The sequence below is a fragment of the Vipera berus genome (assembly GCF_964194415.1).
Source record: "Vipera berus genome assembly, chromosome: 7".
NCBI lineage: Eukaryota > Metazoa > Chordata > Lepidosauria > Squamata > Viperidae > Vipera > Vipera berus.
This window is the reverse complement of record NC_138209.1, coordinates 68,632,228-68,653,655: the sequence shown is the minus strand read 5'-3', so window position 1 is coordinate 68,653,655 and position 21,428 is coordinate 68,632,228. Positions and strand designations below refer to the sequence as shown.

The 21,428-nt window shown below is 41.0% G+C and overlaps 2 protein-coding genes across 2 annotated transcripts in view; one reads left to right on the top strand and one right to left on the bottom strand.

Annotated features, from left to right (window-relative positions):
* PAICS (phosphoribosylaminoimidazole carboxylase and phosphoribosylaminoimidazolesuccinocarboxamide synthase) overlaps window positions 1-21,428 on the top strand; it is a gene marked incomplete at its 5' end in the record, with an annotated part of 64,978 nt that overhangs the window by 17,117 nt on the left and 26,433 nt on the right. Inside the window, 5 exons of the mRNA XM_081333193.1 lie at window positions 681-755; window positions 12,006-12,077; window positions 14,941-15,300; window positions 19,670-19,735; window positions 21,076-21,266. Coding sequence (XP_081189319.1) covers window positions 681-755; window positions 12,006-12,077; window positions 14,941-15,300; window positions 19,670-19,735; window positions 21,076-21,266 — 764 coding nt within the window. The remainder of the gene's footprint in view (window positions 1-680; window positions 756-12,005; window positions 12,078-14,940; window positions 15,301-19,669; window positions 19,736-21,075; window positions 21,267-21,428) is intronic.
* PPAT (phosphoribosyl pyrophosphate amidotransferase) overlaps window positions 1-21,428 on the bottom strand; it is a 67,424-nt gene that overhangs the window by 39,710 nt on the left and 6,286 nt on the right. The window lies entirely within an intron of this gene.

Sequence of the window (21,428 nt, the reverse complement as noted above, 5' to 3'; positions counted from 1 at the left end):
TCTAAGGACACATTTGACTCAGGAACTGGGTGGGCTGGCTGGAAAACCTGGAGCGGATCTCCCATTTGGTCTGCGCAGGGAAAGCTTTAGAGTGAATTAGGAAAAGTTTAATCCACTTGCACTGTTTTATGTTTACATGTTTGATGACAAACAGCCTTATGTTTATAAGTGACAGTTTTCCTACTAAGTACCTGCATGTCATAAGGATTTGAATTAAAATTACCATGTTAAAATCAAATCTGATGTTTTTTAATTTTTATTTGGGGTGCGTTGGAAGAGGGGTAGTCTTATACGGCGAGTATAGCCCAAACCCTATAATTTAACAGGAAATGTAGGGGGTCGTCTTATACGCCCAGTCGTCTTATATGCCGGAAAATACGGTATCTGTTTCCCATCTTGGTGTAGCATCTTTACCCATCTTTGTAGTAGTTAATACTGTCTGTCGCCAGCACCTTCCTCTTAAGTCCTGATATTCTTCACTATGGAAGGCAGCATTTGGCATATATTTGTTTGTAATATAAGTCTTTGAATACAATTGTTTAGAACAATGACAGGAAAAATATTAGAGGATATTTTAACTCCCAACTCAGTTTTTAATGTTGAAATAATTATATTAAATATATGAAATCCAGTCATATGTCAATTGCACTTTCTAAAAAAAAATACTTTTAAATTTACAGAAATTCAAGAAGACAACAATTCCATTAATATGCCTCCAGAGTTCTCACATATTAAACAAGAACCAATTGACATAGGTAAGTCAATCCATTGAGGGTATTTATATGTAACACTTTATAAAATATTTTTTAAAAAATTTCTTCTTTGTTTACCTCTCGTCTGTTCACTGGCTAAAATCTTGGATTAATCAAAATTAATTTCCAACACAAACTATTTAATTGTAGCCCAGAGACATGGTTTAATTGACAATATATGAGCTTCATAAATTTAAGGGGATAGAGGTCTGCTTTTAAAGATATAGCACTGATGGCAGGTATATATTCCACAAAAAACATTGTCGAGTTGATTATCTAAATGGATAAAAGAATTCAAAAATTCTGATAAATTTCAGTACCAATATTTTAAGATGCTATTGTGGCAAATGCAATCGTGATAACAGATAACTCGCAAAGCCATTTTCAGTGAGAAAAGAAGGCTTTTTTAAATTTAAACACTGGCCATATCTGACGTCTTTATCTTCATTTTAAACACCCTTGTTTGGTGTAAGCTTCACCAGATAAAGCATGGCTTACTTAGAAATATAAGCAGAGAATTATGTGCTAATTCATTACAAGCAATATGGTTGGTTTTTATTACCCATGCTTAGTGGCTCTTTGCTTAAAACTGTAGTCTGGAGTAAGCTGAAAGAGCGTATTTTCTCCTGGGGAACAGCATTATTTTTTTTCCTGTCTTTAATTTTATTGACCAAGTTTAGTAGATTGGCAAATAAACGGAATCTAGAAAAGTCTTGATTCCGTTTGACCTTGGCATCCCATTCCTTTATCACAATCCACCCCCATGTTTCAGGCCATAGCTTTTTATGTTTTGCTAGATCTGCACATCAGTCTAGTGAGGAATCTCCTCTAAAAAGGCCATTGAGAAAGTGGATTATCTTCTAGAGCAAGGGTAGGCAACCTTGGCTCTTTTATGACTCGTGGACTTCAACTCCCAGAATTCCTGAGCCAGCCATGCTGAGGGGAAAGGGAGAGGTTTCCAAGCTGAACCATGCTGGCTCAGGAATTCTGGGAGTTGAAGTCCACCAGTCATAAAGCAGCCTAGGCCAGGGGTAGGCAACCTTGGCTCTTTTATGACTCGTGGACTTCAACTCCCAGAATTCCTGAGCCAGCCTAGCTCAGCATGGAAACCTCTCCCTTTCCCCTCAACATGGCTGGCTCAGGAATTCTGGGAGTTGAAGTCCACAAGTCATAAAAGGGCCAAGGTTGCCTACCCGTGTTCTAGAGGGAAGGACTTAGGGCTTCATGTAACGGTTTGCATGATCTTTTCATCAACATTCACCCGGACAGTATTTCAGTAGCTCTGCAAATCCTGTTGATTAGAAATCCTTGAACGAATGGCTGTCCTTTAGCTTTAGTTCTCCACATGTCCAAAATGAGAGTCACAATCACTTGTCCTGGAGCACAGGTCTGCAACCCGCGGCTCCGGAGCCGCATGCGGCTCTTTCAGCCGTCTCCTGCGGCTCCCAGTCCTCTGCCATGTGCAGTTCAAAAAAAAATCAAAAAAACGTGGGACTAAAAAAGTTCAACCAATCAATTCAAATATGCAGGGTAGGTGCATATCTCGCCTTGGCTCCACTCTTCAGTCAAACCCTGTTCTGTGCATGCGTGCATGTACGGGCATGTGCACACATTTTTTGCGGCTCCCAGTTTTTCCTTTTGTGAGGGAACCAGTTCCGAGTGGCTCTTTCACTGTTTCAGGTTGCTGACCCCTGTCCTGGAGGATTGATGAGATTTATTTGTTTTTAGCTAATGAAGCTCTTTGGTGTATCAGAGATTGTATTGCTGAATGCATTAAGCTTAACCATTTCCCACACTTCTACATCTCTCTTTCTCCCTCCCCCCTCTCTCTCTCTCTTTCTTTCTCTCTCTCTTTCATAGAAAACTGTGGAAGCTTCTGATTCCAATTAATTATAGCCCACTGCAGTTTGATGTCAGTTTATATGAAACAAGACACATAATAGCAAGTGATGGTAAGGCTTCGTGGTATCTGAAGCAGAACATCCAGATTTAATCCACAGTTTGTTCCATACCTTGTGCACTCTAAAGCTTCCTCTTTCCCTTATGTACTCAAGATGGACAGTGATTAATATTTATATGTTACTTATATGTAAGGCCTATAAGTATGTTGTACACAGTGTGTTTAAATGTGTGTTGTGTATGTGTACACTTTGAGAGCAAGCAACTAAATTTCATTTTTAATGTGTGCCAATGTGCGCACAGTAAAAAAATGACAAGGTTATCTATCTATCTATCTATCTATCTATCTATCTATCTATCTATCTATCTATCTATCTATCTATCTAAAGTCAAAATGCTTCTGAACTTTTTTCTCCAGAATGCATAGTTTTTTATAGTCACAAGTGCTTAAAATATTATCAGCAACATATTGTTTGGGTTTCATGCCTAGTTTACTAATACATGTTAAGTTCCTTTCTCTCTACCTCATTTTTTTCTAGCCAATGATAAAAAGTATCCATGTTCTAACATAAACTGAGTCTTCTCTTTCATTTTCAATGTCAATCTATCCATTTCTGCACACTCTTAAGATTTTTTTTTAATTAACACTTCTTCTGCTGGTAGATCTTCATTTTTCCAATATCGAGCAAATACAATTCTTGCAGCAGTTAATATATGTAAAATTAAATATATACACTCTTTCTCATAATTACCTACAATTATGCCTAGCAAAAATAATTCTGGCTTAAACTCTATATGTTTTTTTTTGTCATTTTCTCTAACCGTGTATGTATTCTTAACCAAAATCTTTTAGCTTTAGAGCATGTCCACCAAAGATCGTAATAAGTGCCTGGTTTTTGTTTATATTTCCTACAATTGCTTGATACATTTTTGCTAACCTCACAGGTGTTAAATGCCATCTACAAAACATTTAATATAAATTGTCTTTGTATGCTACTGCTTTTGTTATTTTAGAAAGGCTTTGCCATTTTTCCAGTTCTATATTATGCCCAAAATTCTTTGCCCATGTTAGCGTTTCTTTAACTTGTTCCTCTTCCATCTTTAAACTTAGCATATATTTATAAAGTTTCTTAATCAATTTTTCATCTGATGTCAGTAATATCTTATCAAATTCTGTCTGTTCTTTATAGAATCCAGATATTTTAACATCTTTTTCATATCTTGTTTAGATTTGCAGATATGGCCACCATGATAAGTCAAATACCCTGTTCTTCTAGTTCTTGTCTATGTTTTATTTTTCCTTCTTTATTCAGAATGTCTTTATAAGTCACAATTTTGTCATAGTTTATTAAGTTTGGGTGAACAAACGCTTCCATTGTTCAAAGCCATTCAGGTATTTTCATATAGATTTTCGCTTTTATTTTTCCCCATTCTAGCAACAGTGTGTTCTTAAGTAGCGATATTGAAAGTATCTGTGAATTTTATTTTTCCCATACCATAGAAAGGCATGCCATCCAAATTGTAGGTCATGTCCCTCTAGGTCAGGGGTGTCAAACTCAATTTCATTGAGGGCCGCATCAGCATTGCAGTTGCCCTCAGGGGGCCGGGTGGGTATAGCCAGGGTGGGCGTGGCCTACTGGGTGGGCGTGGCTAGAGTACATATGGCCTACTGGGTGGGCGTGGCCAGCTCTACATCGTTCGCCTCAAGGGTGCCTATGGGGGCCTGGGCAGGAGTGGGACAGATCTGAGGGTCTCTGGCAGGAGGAGGGTCTCTGGGCCAGGGCCAAGGCAGTGGGGGCCGTTCCCTCACTGTTTCCAGGATGGCTTCGCGGGCCGCATGAAACCACTTCGCGGGCCGGATCTGGCCCCCGGGCCTTGTGTTTGACATGTCTGCTCTAGGTATAGTAATCTATCTCTAAGAGTTATCCACTCTTTTAGCCATGTTAGAACGGCTGCTTGGTAACATAGATTCCAGCCTGGTAGTCCAAATCCTCCATTTTCTTTAGCTTCTTGAAGTATTTTCAATTTATCCTATTTCAATATTGATTTGTTTAGTTCATCAAATAAGTTTTTCCCCACTTTTATAGGTATTGTTTGAAACAAAAAGAGTACTTTAAGTAAAATATTCATCTTCACTGTTGCTATTCTCCCCAGCATTGAAAATTGTAGGTTTTTCCATTTTTCCAAGTCTAATTTTATTTGTTTTAAGTTTTGTGTAATTATCTTCTTTTATTGTTGCACATGTTGCTGTTTTGACTATTTGAAGACCTGTTTTTTCTGATAATTGATTTTTTTTTGTTTTTCTGTAAGGTTTTTAGTTGACACTTTAGTCTTTTCTCTATTTATTTTCAGACCTGGAAGTCTGATAATTTTCATGTCTCCATAAACCAAGCAATTATCATTGCAGAAAAATCATAAGCTCAGCACTTATAAACAGGTCCACTTTTTAGACAAACATCTAGGACTCCAAATAATTCATATAAAAATGATAAAAAGTTCTATGAAGTGTAGGTAGATTTGCTTCCATAGATGGAATACAGTAGAGCATCCATGAAAGATCAAAATAACATCAGCTCATGAATGAAGTAAAATATTCTGATACAAAATACTACGAACAGTAAAGTATCATGTTAACGTTGCAACTGAATTTCTTTCTGTAAAAATGGTGGTATTATTCCTGGAATGTAAGATTTATCTGAGAATGACTAATTGCAGAAAGTTCAATTTACACATTCCATTGCTTGAAAAGCTCACGGATCTGAAAAGTTATCTTACATGAATAGTTTTTATCCTTCAAAAAAAAAAAAAAGGCTGAATTGGGAACTGCCTATTTTCTAATATAACAATGTCCCTGATTCAGAGTCAAATTCTGTCATAAAAGCACATGTCACAGCATTGCTGATATCAAAAAAGCTGTCACTATAGTAGTTGAAAGCACTTGAGAACTTGACTTAAATTTCATCAATTTAATACACATTACACAAGCATGAGAAATGCCAGGGACTGCACTATTCCTATTCTGACGTGAGTCTGACGTGCCCTTTGGAACATTTAAGTTGCATCAATGGCAAGAGATGATCTTCCCACTTTGAAACCAGTACCCCTCCCCATGGAATGAGGTCAGGAGGAGATCACATCAGAACACTAGTTTGATTTTATTTTTTACTTTTTACTGTTCCCCCCCCTTTCTTAAAGTAAAATGCTGACACAAAAGCAAAGAACTCTGTTCCTATTGCATATGCTAGTTTTAAACTTGATTAAGTAAAAGGTAAAGGTAAAGGTTCCCCCGCACATGCGTGCTAGTCGTTTCCGACTCTAGCGGCCGGTGCTCATCTCCGTTTCAAAGCCGAAGAGCCAGCGCTTGTCCGAGGACGTCTCTGTGGTCATGTGGCCGGCATGACTAGACGCCAAAGGCGCACGGAACGCCGTTACCTTCCCACCGTAGTGGTCCCTATTTTTTCTACTTGCATTTTTACGTGCTTTCGAACTGCTAGGTTGGCAGAAGCTGGGACGAGTAACAGGCACTCACTCTGTTACGCGGCACTCGGGATTCGACCCGCCAAACTGCTGACCTTCTGATCGACAAGCTCAGCGTCCTAACCTGTTCTGAACCAGCCCTCTTCTCGCACCCCTAATCAAAAGAAGAGACTGGAAAGCGTCCAAGGCTAAAAGGCTTCTGCCAAGATTTAATAGTAAACACACAAGAGCTTATCTTCTCAAGCAAAAGAGTTGCTTTCAGCAACCAGCCCCTCCCCAAACACTCCTTTTATAGAGAGCTCAGGGCGTGGTCTCCCTGTGCCTCCTCCCGAGGAGTCCCATAGCCTTCCTTTGTTTGTCCCTGCTCGACTGCCTCCTGCGTCGGGCGTCCTTGAACAGGGCCAGCTGTGGGTCATCATCCTCCGCACTCTCGGGCTCACACAGCTGAGCAGAGGTTCCCGGCTGAGGACTCTGCAAAGTCTCCAAATCATCATCAGCCGGTTCGTTTCCCTCCTCCCCCACATCTGAGTCCTCCGATACATCGGAGCCGGCTGTCGGACCCACAGGCTGACCCTGAGTCACAACATAACCCACTGAGCCACCGCGTCCCTTAAACTTCATTAAACTTCAAGCCTAAATTATAAATTTCACTTGATAAACAGCTCGCCTGAACTCACCAATGCAATTGACTGTTTTAGGCATTAATGCACCTGAATCTAATTCAGTGTGGTCCTGCAGTCTGCAGAAGTCTATCAGTTGGTCTGCTGGAGCCTTTTCATGTTCCCTGGCTAGACCCTGTTTTAACACCTAAGCCTCCGCCTCTTTATAATAAATGAGAATTAGCTGGATGAATGAGAAAACTGATCTGTGGCTGAAAATTAGTTCAGCGAATGGCACAAGTGATAATTTAAGCAGCCAGTTCAGAAAAATGACAACAAGGTAATCCCTGCTGATGTCTGCTTAGGTAATCATCTGTTCACGCCATACATTGTCTGACACCTCAATGAAGTGTTTATTCCAAAATTTTGAAAGCGTGAATATTTGCATGCTACAATTCTTTGCAAGCTGCAGTTGGGGAAGGCAGATTTATTTATTTCTTTAGTGGTACACAACTGCCAAAAGTGATATTTATTTATTTTATTTATTTATTCAATTTATATACCGCCCTTCTCCCGTAGGACTCAGGGCGGTTCACAAGGTTTTTTAAAAAACCGATACAACAATTACAAAACTTAAAATCAATTAAAAAGAATTATATAGACTTATATATGAAGATTAGAGGTGGATAACAAAAGACTCTGCAGATGTTTGTGCATTTCAATGCCCAGCATTCTTAGCCATACTGGGAGTGTTTTAGCAATCTTTGGAGAGTCCTAGGTTTGCCCACTCCTCTCTAGGCAGAAGCAAGCATTGGCCCCATGGAATGCTATCATAAGCCACTACCCTAAACACATACCAGGACGGTATCAAGCACTGACACAACCACCGTGCTTCACATTGCTCAAGGAGATCTGATGTCTTATAAAACAGCAATATTAAGTGGTATAATCCCATGCTGAAAACATCTGAAATCAATTATGCAATGCAAAAGGCTGTTTACATAAATGTTATGCAACTTGGAATAGTTTGTTCCAGCTGTAATGTTTGCAATTTGGCAACCTTTGGAAATTTCGCATTGGAAAAAGAACGACAGCAAGGAAAGCTGAACCGTTGTCAAGAAAGTGCAAGAGTCACAGACATGAGAATTGTGTCTTCCAAAGAAAGGAGAGAGAGATATATTTTTTTTCATGGGCATTTTCTGGCCCTGAGCCTCAGTCAAACACTTCCCTCGAGTTTCCAACTATCAAGATAGTCTAAAGGGGGAAAAAAGCAAGCCAAATCAAGTGCCAGCCTTCAAGCCTCTACATGATTTATTTGAAACTGTATAGGCCTTAGCCCAGTTGCTAAATACTAGAGAAACTGCCAAGATAATTTTACTGTTGCTAAGATGTTTCCAATGTTGGCACAGTTCACACTTCTTCCACAGCCAACTTGCATTCCTTGCCTTCCATAGCCAACAATGGAATTTACTTCCACTGTAGCTCTACAAGATCATTTTCAAAAAAAATATGCTAACTCCTTATAATTCATATTGCAACCTTCATTTTATTTACAATTCCATGGACCTCAATGGTCTGTTCTGTGGATGATTTTGGAGAAAAGAATTAAATACAATATCAAATAAATAAAAATCAGAATTGTTTATTTGGGGAAAAAAAGGGAGAGTATTGGACAGCATATATAAAACCAGGTAAATTACTTCCAGGCTGTGAGCTTTTGCAAATTTACTAAATTTGCAAATATAAAGCTATAATAAACACCCCCCACCAGGTGCAACTATCTCCTCATCAAAAACATAAGTTTTGCTGGATGACAATGACTCTCAACTTGTAGCATCACATTGCCAGTTACGGAAACAGGACATTAACTGAATATTATTATTATTATTTTGTCTGATCTGGCTCTATCTAATAGTGTTTCCACTTACTCCACACATTTTACAACAGAGGTCTTCAAACTCGGCCCTTTTATGACTCATGGACTTCAACTCCCAGAATTCCTCAGCCAGCATGCCTGGCTGAGGAATTCTGGGAGTTGAAGTCCATGAGTTATAAAAGGGCCGAGTTTGAAGACCCCTGTTTTACAATGTAAAAACAGTCCTCAACTTACAACCACAATAGAACCCCAAATATTGTTTGAAAGTTGTTGCAGTTGTAAATCAAGATACCTTGTGACCTGGTGAGATTATATGAGCATTTTATGAAGGCCCTTAAGTGAATCACAACATTGGTTAAGCTCATCATGTGGTTATTAAGTCAATCCAGCACACCCAATAAGTGTTTTTTTTTGCCGGAAACTGGCCAAATTAGTCATGTGATTATAAGACATTGCAACTGGTTGCAAATGCAAGCTGGTTACCAAAATGCAGTAATGTGACTGGGGGAGACAATAGCTGTAATTTCAAGGAAGAGCTGTAAGTAGCTTTTTTGAACTCTGTGATAACTTTAAATGCCCGTTAAGTGACCGGCCAATTCGCAGGGCTTGTTGTACTCAAGTTGCTGTTTTCTTCTTTTTGTGTCCAAAAGCCTTTCGAAATTAGGACAAAGTTACACAAATAAAATATTATGGAATCCATCTGAATTCAGATGTAGACAAAAAGTGAGTTTGCCTTGCTTTTCCCAAATGCAACCCCGCCCCGCCTTCAACTATTTTGACTCGTAACGCTTTCAAAGGGCTCCAAGGCTTTATTCAAAGGCCATTTGAATTTGAATAGCAGCACATTTTCACCCAGTCAATTTAATTGTCCGGAAATGGCAAATTGAAAAGTAATTTTTATCCTTACCAAATTATGTGTTTCGTTCCTGGAAATGAAACCTCAGCCATTCTGTCCCTTTTTAAAAAATAAACAAGCAGCCTCAATATTTTACGACAACAAAACAGAAGAACACTGTTTCTGTGTGAGAGAGAAAGCTGTTTTAATTATTTCCATTCAATCACCTTTTCCAGTTGTAATCTTTCCTTTAGGGCAGGGGTGTCAAACTCAATTTCATTGAGGGTCGCATCAGCATTGCGGTTGCCCTCGGGGGGGGGGGGAGGTGGGTATGGCCAGGGTGAGCACGGCCTACTGGGTGGGCATGTCTGGAGTACGTATGGCCTACTGGGTGGGCATGGGCAGCTCTACATAGTTTGCATCAAGGGTGCCTATGGGTGCCTGGGCAGGAGTGGGACAGATCTGAGGGTCTCTGGCAGAAGGAGGGTCTCTGGGCCAGGGCCGAGGCAGTGGGGGCCGTTCCCTCACTGTTTCCAGGATGGCTTTGCGGGCCACATGAAACCACTTTGCAGGCCGGATCTGGCCCCTGGGCCTTGTGTTTGACATGTCTGCTATAGGGTTTCATCTGGAAAATGTATGTCTGTCCCTAGTTAAAACAGTTGAAAGCCACTGATTTAAGGCAACGTTTTGCACAAGGAATAAGTAATAACCCTGCAAGTGCAGAGGAAGGATTTGAAGGTTTGGTAGCTCCCAAGTCTCTTGGTGTCAGCATGTGATCGGAGAACCTGTTCCAACAAATGTGGAACGCTGGTCTTGATGTAGAGCAGGGTTAGGCAGTTCAATGGTCCACAAGCCACTGGGGGTCCCCTAGATCAGCCCCCCAACCTTTTGGGCATTGAAGATTGGTTCAATGAAGAATGGTTTTTCCATGGACTGGTGGGGGGCGTGGGGCGTGGTTTTGTTTGCTGCCTGCATCCCGCACGTGTGCAGATGGAGCTTCGCTTGCTTGCATGGCCCAGATCGATGCCCGTCCATCGACCAGGGGTGGGGGCTCCCGCCCTATACAGCCCATCCCTTAAGACCTTAAGTGGGCTTCAACTTCCAGAATTCCTGAGCCAGCCATCCAAGGTGAAATCCACAAATCATAAAGGGGGTGGTGGTGTTATAGTTGCCCACCCTTGCACTCCATTCTCTCTGAATGTTGTTAACACAGAAGCATTCCACTGCCTATTCAGTAGCCGCATAATTTACCAAACTGCATTCTAATTAGCAATTAGTAAGTGAACTTGTGGAACAGTTACTCATTTAGAATGCCTGAAGAGGCAAGAAAATCAAACTGCAAATCCTCCTATACTTAACTAAGCAGACTTCCAAGTATATATCACTGGAACAGAACATAGAAATGGCTTTGGATGAGATGCATCCTGGATTAGAAACTGTAACAGGAAGAATAAATGAAAATATGTGAAATCATAAAATGGAATAGTTTTCACAATTTGGTACCTTTCAGCTGTGCTGGGTCTGCAAACCCCAGAATTCCCAGTCAGCAGAACTAAAAGAAGATGCCAAGTTCAGAAAAATAGTTACAAAATAATAAATCTCACTAGCTATGCATTCTGGGAAGTTAATTTTGCTTGCCAGAGAAGGAATATTGAGAAGATTCTTTCACTGTTATGCACTAGACCAGACATGTCAAACACAAGGCCCGGGGGCCGGATCCGGCCTGCAAAGTGACCCGTGAAGCCATCCTGGAAACAGTGAGGGAACGGCCCCCAGAGCCTTGGCCCTGGCCCAGAGACCCTCCTTTTGCCAGAGACCCCCAGATCTGTCCCACTCCTGCCCAGGCCCCCATAGGCACCCTTGATGCGAAGGATGTAGAGCTGGCCACGCCCACCCAGTAGGCCATATGCACCCTAGCCACGCCCACCCTGGCCACACCCACCCGGCCCCCTGAGGGCAACCGCAATGCTGATGCGGCCCTCAATGAAATTGAGTTTGACACCCCTGCACTAGAGTCATACTACTAGTCTTTATTAATAATATACCAGTATTGGGAGTGAGACTTGCTGTTTTTCCCAATTTAGGGTTACAACTTTATTTGGCAACATAACGTTTTAGATATGAAAATGTTGTGATGATGCAATAATTCATCCAAACTGCACAATGCAATCAACCCTTTAAAAATTGTACTATTTACCAGTGCTATAAATATGAAGAAAAAGGTATGGGTGTAACTATCAAAAGCTTACTATAAGGTATACCTGGTTTGGAGCTTCTGTTTTGGTCAATATCTTGAAACAGGCAGAACAATCTTATAACAGGCATGTGCCTCTCAACTGTATCAGGATAAATATTAATTTATTAGGGTTATATGACCACCAAATTAGAGAGGCCCAAGGCAGCTGAAGTCTACAGACCAAGAAACACCTCATATGAAGCTGCAGCATTAAAGAACATAGCAATGGGAGGAGCAGTTTCCTATTATTGCTTCAGCTTTAGTAAGTTAAATTAGAGATTAATATACAAGACATGCAACATTGTAATGAACAATTGGGTTATTTTGACAGATGATGATTCAGTCAGCACAATCTCAGAGGATACATCTGGATTCTCAGTGTATAAGCAGGCACCTGGAACAGGTAAGCTTTTTTTTTTTTTGCTTCTAATCAGCAATGGGAGAAGATGATAAAAGAAAAATATTTTTTCATGAATTGTGGCTCTGGGTGGGGTTGCCCTCTCTCTACAGAAGGAGATCCAGTACTTGATCCTCTGAGGATCAGAGCTCCTGCTTGAATGGCAAATGGAAGCCACAGCTAGTAGAGGCTCTTGCTTAGCTCATAGCGGTGGGCCAACTGGGCACGGTAATAGGGACTTGTGCTCTTATATTATCACAGTACATCCTAACTGTGACAGGTGACAGGTTCTACATGGCCCTGTCTTTTGAGGATGACTTGGAAATCACCACTGGTATAAAAGGGAAGTGGTCACACAGCGGCCACCATTGTTATTCCCTGCTTGCTGCGATGACTGTAGGGCTTCAACAGGGAAAGGGTTAGGGATTGCCAGATATCAAAGGGACATAGACAAAGTGGCCATCTTTCTCTGTAGCAGTCCCCCTGTTTTGGAAGATTTTGCCTTCAGATAAGCACAAGGCTTTCCAAACAGCCATCAAACCTGTTTCAATAAGCCTTTGATGAATGAGGATTCAAGCCTCTTACATTCTATTCTATTCTGTTCTGTTCTGTTCTATTCTATTCTATTCATTCAAATTGCAATTTGTCTTACACTAATGTTAGATGAGGGACGCGGTGGCTCAGTGGGTTAGGACGCTGAGCTTGTCGATCAGAAGGTTGGCAGTTTGGCGGGTCGAAACCCGAGTGCCGCGTAGCAGAGTGAGCGCCTGTTACTCGTCCCAGCTTCTGCCAACCTAGCAGTTCGAAAGCACGTAAAAATGCAAGTAGAAAAATAGGGTAACAGCGTTCTGTGCGCCTTTGGCGTCTAGTCATGCCAGCCACATGACCACGAAGATGTCCTCGGACAAGCGCTGGCTCTTCAGCTTTGAAACGGAGATGAGCACCGGCCCCTAGAGTTGGAAACAACTAGCATGCATGTGCGGGGGAACCTTTACCTTTACCTTTAAATGATAGATGAGACCAGAGATATTGACCTTTTCCACCTGCCTTAGTTTTGGTCAGTTGAGGCTTTTTAGTAAGAGAGAAGTAGATTGGGTTAACACCCTTAGTCTTATCAGTGCCACCTATAGCACTTTCGGCTAACTGTAACGACAGTACCAGTCACTTTGGCCACATTTTATTTACTGTATTTATAAAATTCAGAAAGTGTTCCTACTAAGAGTTTACAAAAAGAACATCAAACTATCCATTGACAAAAAATAAAACACACACACACACACATCTAATGAGTCTCCCAAAGCTTTTTTAAAAAAGCCAAATTTTAATCAGCTTTCAGAAGACCATACATGCCACAAATACAGGGGTTGTGAGCCCAAGTAAATCTATGCTATCCTAGGTAAAGCACAATCTGCAATTTAGACCCTTTCTCATATCCTACCAAGTAGGAAGCATATGCAGTATGCTGACCTACAATAAGGACACAGTGATATATTAATGCGATTTGAAATACTCCCAAATCTGTTACCACATCATTCCTAATTGAAAGTATATCTATCCTAAGTTACTAAAGCCTCTAACTATACTTTGACACCTAAAACATACTTGCCAGAAAACGGCCCCCTTTTCTGCCAGCACTTGCATCTGAGTAAATATCCATGGGATTGTACAGTCAGAGCCTGATATCTAAGCTTTAATGGAAATTTAATTCCTTAGATCTTGTTCTGTTTTCTAAACCAAACTACAATACAGAACTCAAAGCAAGTTCACAGAATAACGGAAACATAAGATTTGGAATGACCTTAGAAGTCATCTAATCCAATACCCTGTTCAAAGCAGCATATTTTACAACATCTCTGATAATTTACCATGGGAATAGCAGTAGCATTTAGACTTATATACTGCTTCACAGTGCTTTACAGCCCTCTATAAGTGATTTAGAGTCAGCGTATCACCCCCAACAATCTGGGTCCTCATTTTACAGACCTTGGAATGGTGGAAGGCTGAGTCAACCTTGAGCCGGTGAGAACCGAACTGCCAGCAGTCAGCAGAAGAGCCTGCAGTACTACATTCTAACCACTGCACCACCAGGTCTCACCACCATTCCAGCCTGTATGAAGATTTGAGCTGAAGGAAAACTCAGCAGTTCATGTTCTACCACCATATAGTCCAGAAGTTTCTCCTGAAGAATAACCTGAATCTCCTTCCTTGTAGCTGCAAGATGCACCCTTAACTAGTTTCCAGTTTCTCCCATGTTGCCTTCAGATGTGTGGAGTTCAGCTCTCGCAAGTCTCAATAACCTCCACACTAGAATTAAAATGTAATTGCTTCCTTTCAAATTATGAAGTGGATAAACACAGGGTTCTTAATTCATAAGATACCCACTCTCTACCTTACATATGGATCGCCCAAGTTAAAAAGCCAATACTAAACAGTGTATAGAAAATCTCTTTAAAACTACAACAACTTTTCCAGGATCGTGTAGCAGTTTTAAGAAGTTGCGGAACTATATCTGAAGTGGTACACAGCCCTAATTTCTTTATATAATATTCCATTTTTTTGTTTAGACCAGGGGTAGGCAACCTTGCCTCTTTTATGACTCGTGGACTTCAACTCTCAGAATTCCTGAGCCAGCATGGCTCAGCTTGGAAACCTCTCCCTTTCCCCTCAGCATGGCTGGCTCAGGAATTCTGGGAGTTGAAGTCCACGCGTCATAAAAGAGCCAAGGTTGCCTACCCTTGGTTTAGACCTTTTCCTAATTAAAATACCCATTAAATCATTTTGTCTAATAGCTTTATAGGGGGAAATGCAATAACATGCCTTCATTATGTGAAATACATTTGTTTCAAGTTCTTTAATTTTGAATCTTCAGACAATCAGATGACCTTGGATGAAGCCCAGAATCACTTTAGAGTTATTACAGTCAATGACACAGGAGCAGGAAAGCACTGGTGCGACAATGAAGTCAGAGCTCTAATAAATATATGGTCAGATGAAGAAATACAACACATGCTTGAAGGAGCAACAAGAAATAAAGAAATATTTGAGGAGATAGCCAGAAGGCTACTGAAAGTTGGAATAGACAGAGACTGGAAACAGTGTCGTACAAAATACAAGAACTTAAAATACGAGTATCGAGCGGTGCAGAAAGAAAACAATCAGCTTGGTAGCGCAAGCAGGAAGATGAGATTTTACGATGAAATTGACTGCATTTTGAGGAACCAGCCCTCAGGTATGTTTACATGCAGGGACAGAACCAATTTGGCATTAAAATACTAATAACATCACAGAAGCAATGACTTAAATATTAGAAGAAATGCCTCATCAAAGCCATGGCTATATCACGATGGTAACAAATTTCATCTAAGCCTTGAAATTCAGAGTTAATAATCCTCATCCCCCAAAGAAAATCACAGGATGTATGTTGCATATGAAACAAGCAACTTATTTGTGTGTTAGTAATCAGGAGTAGGTCACAGGATTATATGCCCCGTCTCTCTTCCTCCTTCCTGTTAAATATGAGTCCCCATTGGACCCCACCCTTGTTTTTAGAGATCTATATATATCAACATGGCTGATAAATTCCTAGCTCGAATTAATTTGATTGCAGTTGAAAATTAAGTTTGGATCTGATGTTATAAATAAGCCTACAAAGGTCCTGGCCCACAGATTACATTTTGTTCTCTTTGCCAGGCAGTTAAAAGACACATACCATTTATTCGTATGTAAGAGGCCCATCTTCTGATCACTATGGAGGGCAGCTGGTTAAACCTTTGAGATTAGCTTTTGTTTTTCAGATAACAGAATAACAAGAGTTGGAAAGGATTTGGAGATCTTCCTAGCCCAGGCATGTCAAACTGCCGGCCCGTGGGCCGAATGCGTCATGCCAGAACCGCACCCAGTCTAACCCCCAGCACACAAGCAGGAGACCATATAATTTCAGACAAGTGGCTGTCCAGTCTCTTCTTAAAAGCCTCCAGTGATGGAGCTGTTGTGATTCAGGGTCAGCCTGTGGGTTCGGCAGTTGGGTCGGACGACTCAGAGGAGGAGGGGGGTGTTGAAGAGCTTGCTGAGGGGGTTGGAGAGCTTGCTGATGAGAGCCCTCAGCCAGGCCCCTCCCACCTGGTCACGACGGAGACCCAGCTGTGTGAGCCTGACAGCGTGGATGAAGATGACCCACAGCTGGCCCTGTTCAAGGACGCCCGATGCAGGAGGCAGTCAATCAGGAGTAAACAGAGGAAGGCAATGGAGCACCTCGGAAGGAGGCAGAGAGAAGCCACGCCCTGAACTGTATAAAAGGGGAATGCGTGGGAGGGCTGGTTTGCTGAAGGCAACCGCTTGATTAGTTCCTGTTTCATAGCTCCTGTTTCATGGTTGGTGTCTTGTTTTGCTGTTTTATGTTAATAAATTTGGCAGGCTTAATTTCAGCCTCTTGCCGTTTGTAAAGGGGTTGTTCCTGCCTTTTCTGCAGGGCCGGTAGCAGGCTGGTACAGAACAGGAGCACCCACAACTTCTGAACGCAAACTGTTCCACTGGTTAATTGTTCTCTCTGTTAGGAAATTTCTTAGTTCTAGGTTGCTTCTCTCCTTGATTAGTTTCCATCCATCGTTTCTTATCTTGCCTTCTGGTGCTTTGGAGATTAGGTTGACCCCCCTCTTCTCTGTGGCAACCCTTCAAATATTGGAACAGTGTTTAAATGTCACCCGTCTCATTTCAATAGACTAGACAATCCTAATTCCTGCAATTGTTCTTCATGTTTTAGCCTCCAGCCCCTTAATCATCTCTGTTGCTCTTTTCTGTACTATTTCCAGAGTCTCTACATCTTTGTTATAATATGGTGACCATATTATTCTAAGTGTGGTCTTACTAAGTCTTTATAAAGCGGTACTAATATCGGTACTTCACATGATCTTGATTCTATCTTTGTGTTAATACAACCTAGGATTGTGTTGGCTTTTTTGGCTGCTGCCACACAGGGCTGGCTCATATTTAAGTGATTGTCCACTAGGACTCCAAGATCCCTCACAGTCAATGCTATTCAGCCAGGTTTCACCTAATCTATACCTGCACATTTGACATTTTTTGCCCAAGTATAAAACCTTACTTTTCTCTACACTGAATTTCATTTTGCTAGATAGGGCCTAGTGACCAAGTCTGTTGAAATCCATCTGGATCTAGATCCTATCTTCTGGAATGTTGACTATTCCTGCCTGTTTAATATCATCTGCAAATTTGATTTCCCCTTCTGTTCCCTCGTCTAAATCATTTCTGAAGATGTTGAAGAGTACTGGGCCTAAAACAGAATCCTACCAATTCCTTTCTTCCACATAGATGTATTTTCAGAGGACCACACACTGAATGCGATTTGTCAGCCAGTTTCAAATCCAACTAATGGTGAGGCTGTCTATCCCACTTTTTTAGCTTACCAAGAAGTAGGTTGTGTCTACTTTGTCAAATGCTTTGCTGAAATCCATGTGTACTATATCCACTGCATTTTGCTGGTCCACGAATTTAGTCACTTTGTCAAAGAATGAAATAAGATTTGTTTGGCATGATCTGTTTTTCATAGACAAACCCATGTAGGCTTCTGATTATAACTTTGCTTGCTTCTAGGTGTTTGCAGATCTGTTGCTTGATTATCATTTCCAGTATCTTCCCAAGTATTGATGTCAGGCTGATTGGTCAAAAGTTTCTTGGATCTGTTTCCCCCCCCCACACACACTTTTTTGAAGATGGGAACCACATCAGCTCTTTTCTAGTCCTCTGGTAGTTCCCCAGTGCTCCAGAATCTTTCAACAGTGGGACGAAAGTACCTATACTGGTAGCTAGCAAGACTACTACTGGTTTAGGAGGGATGAAGGGATGTATTTTAATTATTTGTTGCATACGGCTGCCTAAAATTGTAAAATATAGGATTGAGTTAACGAACATTTACTTTAATTTCACAGATTAAGTAGTATTTTTTTTAGTTAGCCTATCACTCTAACTCTACTCAACTACTTGTAGCATTCTGCAAATCAGTTTAATTATCAGAAACTGACTGGGTTCGAATGGCTTAGCGTTGTTTGAGTCAAACTGCGTTTAGCATAGCATATGTGGACTCAACAAAACATGGTTTGAAAACCTGTTTAGCAAAATGTGACTTCAGCCATTGTGTCTTGTTGGTCCTAAGAACACCATCAGCTGGAGCTAAGGCAGTGAGATGGATATGATAAGAGGCGAAATAAGGAAAATGCCCTATTTAGATAGAAGGCACTGTAATAAAATCATACACAAAATCTCAAGCACCAAAATATCCTTGGTGGTCGTTATTATTATCCTATTCATCCCCTATGGATGAAGACCTCTTCAATGAAGATTATGGACTGTATCACATTAGACCAGTGCATGTTGACCAAATATTTTGGATTTCATAGTTTTAAGGCAGGAGTCCCCAATCCCTGGGCCACGGACCGGTACCGGGCTGTGGCCTATTCAGAACTGGGCTGCGCAAGCAGTGGGCGAGCATGCGTGTGCAAAGCTCCATTTGTGTGAGCGGAGTGGGTGCGTGCCTGCTGCTTGTGCAAATGGAGCTGTGCGTGTGCATTCAATCATCACTCACACAGAATCTTCCCTTCTTCCTCCCGCCACCCCACCGGTGGTGCACAAAGTCAGAAAGGTTGGGGACCAGTGGTATGCTAGTGAAAGCCCCAAAATCACCCAGCTGAATACTGAGGACAGATACATAGAATATGTACAGAGTTCACCGTTCTCATCCAAATATTGACATCTTATGACTTATTTAATTTCAAGATTTAAACACCTGCCCTATGCCACTTTTTCATGGGCGTTGTCTAGAATTATTATTTTTATTTTAATCCCATTTATATCCCGCCCTTCTCCGAAGACTCAGGGCGGCTTACAATCTAAGCACAAACCAATGTGCTTAGCAATAGCCTTCATTCTATGTATATGCCTGCTTATTAGGGCTTCCCCCCCCCCAAGCGGCATTGCCACACGTTGCACACTGCCACTCTTTTGAGGGGTGTAATGTGCCCTTCCCAAGTTCTCTACACATTGTAAGGACATGGGAGGTTTTTTCATGCCAAATGAAACTCCACATACACTTCTTGAGCATACTACGGTTCTAATTTTCAAATGCTCAGAGAAGCTGCTTAGAGAAACTCATGGCTCTTGCAGGTATACACAAAATCACCCAAGGAGGTTAAAAGATCAGAGCATTTGTTCACCACTGAAATAGTCTTTATCTAACATTAATGAATTTTTGGGGGATGTGTGTGTCTTATTAGCAGGAGCTAAACAACTGGAAAGATATCCAGGGTATATTTACATAAGGCTTTCATTGAAAGAGGAAAAGATTTGACCAACATGCATATATAGCTCTGTATCTATGTTGATGACCCAGGCAATTATCACTGAAGAAATTTCTACAAAGTTTAGAGAAATGTAGAACAAAAAAAAATTTAGCTGTGTTTCTGCTTATTTTTAGTTCCAGAAGTGTGAATTAAGTCAGTTAAATTAACCTATGAGCAAATGTATTCATCTTGCACCCCAAATGTTAACAGCACACTGCCAATAAATCTTTACTGTCTTTTTTAAAGAGATCCTTGCAGAAGTTATTACAGACCCAATACTACCGAGGGTCAAGAGGAAAGTCTCTGAAGAAGGTAACGATTTTTCACTGTATCATTGGGTAGATGTGGAAGAGATATAAAATAATAACTAATTCCCCAGGCAATCCATTCATTTATGTTTGGTGCTTTAAATTCATGGGAGGTGAAACGAATCTCTGCGTTCGATGTGTGAATGTCCCACGAAAGCTACTGTGAAGAGATAAACAACCCAATGTGTGTTTCAATATATAAGTAATCCTTGATTTACGACTAAAACTGAGAGCAGAATTTCCGTTGCTGAGCAAGGCAGTTGTTAAAATGAGTTGCATCTGATTTTATGACCTTTTTTTGCCATGGTTGTTAAGCGAACTCCTGCAGTTGTTAATCAGGCAGCCATCAAGACAACTGGTTTCTCCCGTTGACTTTGCTTGTTGGAAGCTCATCTGGGAAGGCCAGAAATGGCCAGTCACAGATTCTTAGATGCTGCAACCGCTGTAACTGCATACCAGTTGCCAAGCATCCAAATTTTGATCATGTGACCCTGGGGATGCTCTGACAGTCCTTGACAGTGTGAGGAGCATTTTTAAGTCACTTCTTTCAGTGATGTGACAAACTTTCACCATCCCTAAATGAATGGGTTGGAGGACTATCTGCAAGAAACTTGTTGCATGTTTATTTGCCCAAAGGGCATAAAACATCACTGACGTCCACTACTTATCTCCAGAGATTATGGAGAGACAGAACACTTCGCTGCATGCAATTATATTCGGATGGATCATGAGTATAAATATTTTTTCAAGGATCACTCCTGGTTCACTAGCAGGATTCCCTTCCCTCCAAAAGGGGAAGGGGAGGGAAGGAAGGAAGGAAGGAAGGAAGGAAGGAAGGAAGGAAGGAAGGAAGGAAGGAAGGACTACCCCAGGGTACAATATCTCTTTGGGAATTTGTAATAAAATAATAATAAACTGGAAGCTGGCATCATGCAGCCTTTAGCATAGTCTATATTTAAAAAATAATAATCTCTGAACCCCACAGTATTTCCCTATAATCCAGTGCACTTTGAAAGATGCCTCCGTATTCAGTAAAAAAGACAAATATATAGGTTGCAAGAAACAACTTTTGCAACTTTGCCTTCTCCTGACTTGGTGCTTTTTATCACGATGGCCATAATATGTTTCCAAAATCTTGAATGTGCTCCGGCTTGAAAGGCTTGTTTGCAGATATAAAAGTTTCTTTAGGGCAAAATATCTGAAGATTGGAAGAATGCCCCAAGCAAGCCAGTGCAATCTATATCTGTAGGTAGGTAGGAAGTAGGTAGAGACATTAGAATCAATCAGAGTGTATCAATTTCTTGACAAAACTAAATAATCTCTGATACTGTTTTTTTCATGCAGAACCCTCACCTATTCAATTTAAGAAAAGCATGTCAGAGAATACAACAGTGCAACCACAAAGATGTGTATCTGAGGGCTTGCAGTCTGTTATTAAAAACCGAACATCATTTTTAGAGAGGTTTTACAAACAGGAAGAGGTGCAGGATATCAGACGAAAGCCACTGGACGCTGCCCTTCCCCTCCTGCAACAGGTTTGTTTAATGTTTTTACTTTATTAGGGGTGTTGGGCAAAGAGTAAAGCAACAGTAAATGAATTGCTGAAATGTCCAAGAGAATAGAGTTAAGTTCAAATTTCAGGTGCCGCCGCTCTCTTATTTCAGTAACTTCAAGGACCTGTTATGAAACACGTAGTA